The sequence below is a fragment of the Penaeus vannamei genome, chromosome 10, assembly GCF_042767895.1.
Source record: "Penaeus vannamei isolate JL-2024 chromosome 10, ASM4276789v1, whole genome shotgun sequence".
Taxonomy (NCBI): domain Eukaryota; kingdom Metazoa; phylum Arthropoda; class Malacostraca; order Decapoda; family Penaeidae; genus Penaeus; species Penaeus vannamei.
In genome coordinates, this window is record NC_091558.1 from 44,119,549 (window position 1) to 44,122,048 (window position 2,500).

The 2,500-nt window shown below is 51.2% G+C and overlaps 1 protein-coding gene across 1 annotated transcript in view; it reads right to left on the reverse strand.

Annotated features, from left to right (window-relative positions):
* LOC113805922 (uncharacterized) overlaps nt 1-2,500 on the reverse strand; it is a 17,483-nt gene that overhangs the window by 4,671 nt on the left and 10,312 nt on the right. The window contains exons 5-7 of the mRNA XM_070126721.1: nt 2,255-2,500; nt 639-1,106; nt 385-517 (exon numbers count right to left, since the gene is read on the reverse strand). The exon at nt 2,255-2,500 is cut by the window's right edge and continues 180 nt beyond it. Coding sequence (XP_069982822.1) covers nt 385-517; nt 639-1,106; nt 2,255-2,500 — 847 coding nt within the window. The remainder of the gene's footprint in view (nt 1-384; nt 518-638; nt 1,107-2,254) is intronic.

Here is a 2,500-nt window from a genome sequence, read left to right on the forward strand (position 1 = left end):
CCTCCGTCGCCGTCGTCGCCACGTCCGCCGCCAGCTTCCCGAGGCCCGCCTTGATCCGCTGTCCGGCGGCGCTGATCTGCTCGGGGCTCGGCAGATTCTCCCTCACGGCCGCCTGCAGAATGCTCAAGCGCTGGCCCTGGCGAGGCCTCTTACCTCGTCCTCGTGTGGCGGTGCCCTTGGTCCCCGGCGCGTCCTTGCTTGTCCGCTGCTCACCTGGAGGAGTAGAAGGGCCTCTTCCCTTGTCGAGTCCTCGCCGGGTCACGGGATGTCTCGGGGACCTGGTCGCGGGCGCTGCGGATCCTGAGGACACGCCCTGGACATCCCGAGTTACCCTCCCACTTCCCTCGCTCCCATCACCAATGCCCCGAGGATCTATGACTTCACCTGACGAGAAGGACGACGTGCGAGCCGAGGGGCGATTCCGGAGTCCGAAGGTCGGGGCGGTCGCGCGATTCCGCTTCGCTTCCTTCTTGAGCTGCCTCGGCCCTCCCGCGGGCGCCTCGGCTAACACAGCGGCCTGGAAAAAACACGAAACAAGTCAGTTCTGTATTTTCAGAAGCACCTTTGGATGGTAAAGAAACAAAAAAAATAATAATAATAATGTTAAAAAAACCATAAAGCTCTAATGAGGACTGTACCTTCGGCTGCCTTGCACTTCCAGGCTTCCTCTGACTCCTCGAGCCTTTGTCAGGTCGCGGCCGGCCTGGGGGCGGAGGGAAGCGCGGCCGTCGCTCGGGTCGCGGCGCCTGAAGGGAGAAGAGGTCCTCCCCTGCTGGAGGGGCGCCTGGAAGGGACTCAGGAGGGGGAGGGGGGACACCTAGGAAGGACTGGGGAGGGGGAGGAGGAGCACCTGGGAGGGACTCAGCCGGGAGAGGAGGAGGAGTAGGACGAGCATCGGACAGGGTGGAAGGCACAGGGAAGGACGTCGAGGTGGCGAAGGAGGCGATGAAGGGGGAGAGAGGCTCGCGAGGGAAGGGCGTCGGAGGGGTCCCAGTGGGCCCGGCGCGGAGGGGGCTCGGCGTGGGGAGCGGGCCAGCGAGGGGAGGGAAGTCGTTGGTGAAGGGCGGGAACCTCAGCGCCAGGAGGTTGTCCGTGTTGTCCTCGGCCTGTGCGCGAGGAGGAGAGGAAACAGAGCTCGGTCAGGAGGAAAGACAGTGCTTTCCCAAAAATGTGAATGCGCAAGGGTTATTGTGCCAAGGTGAAAGGGACTGGTGACATGATAAGAAGGTGACGGAAATACTTATTAAGTGACTGGTAAATAGGAAGTGAGTATTGTTACCTGTATTAATAAACAAATCGTAAGGATGATTTCATTCTTTTCTTTTCTGATAACATCATTCATAATAGTAATAGCAGTGACAATAATAGCAATATATGGGTTTGTATGGAAATATGTCCTGTGTGTATGTGTTCTATCTACTCTATTCATTCCTCTATCTACATCTATATACACGTATCTAAGTATATCATCGGTATGAAATGATTGTATGTAATATCTTTATCTATTTGATTTTTTTTATGAAAGGTACATCCAATCTCCATGTTTGTTTTTCATATATCTTCTTTAGTTCAAAGCCAAAACTTTCGAATTTCTTTATGGCGATGTGAAGACATAAGGCTTATTTTTATTTTAGTGATTTGTAATGATGTCGATCGTATCTTGGAGATGAAGAAGATGAACGCCGGGGAATGATCAGACAGAAATGACACATGGAAAGAAAACAAGTAAAATCTGAAAGGGAGATTTCAAAAAGGCAGAAATTACGACAATGAACAGTCCCATGAACTGTTATCCTTGATTTATTACACACAAGCCATAGAAACTTAAGGTCCCATCTCCTTTAGAACAAGGCCTTGAGAAAGAGAGAGAGAGAGAGAGAGAGAGAGAGAGAGAGAGAGAGAGAGAGAGAGAGAGAGAGAGAGAGAGAGAGAGAGAGAGAGAAAGACAGAGAGAGAGAGAGAGAGAGAGAGAGAGATAATAATATATATAATAATAAAAAGTAAAAAAAAAATCAAATAAAACAGAAAAAAAGGAACACCATAAAAATGAACAAAAACAAAATACAAACAAACAAAACATAATAACGAACAATATATAGAGACATAAATGAATGAACAAATAAAGAAATGAAGTAAGACAAGACATAACCAAACACAATTAAATGACATCAGGACATAAATCTGGCCTTTCCCTCACTGACTCTTACCTTTATCGAGACAGGAGATTTCAGCCCAAAAAGGGTGGGATAGCTACCTCAAGAGGCTGCAGCGGGATGACGCTTATGTCCGGGTGGCGTGGCGGTCGCTGCCTCGTAGGACCCGCCGTTGGTCGCCGCGCCGGTCCTCGGGGCCTTTGGGGACCTCTCCTAGGGCGTCGGACTCTCGGGGGGCGCAACTGACGACTGGTAGCCAGGGGCGTGGCATGGCGAGTGCCAAATGGGACTCCAAAGGCGGCCCTCTTCACCTGGCTCTTCGAAGGGTCGATCTCAAGAGAAAGGTT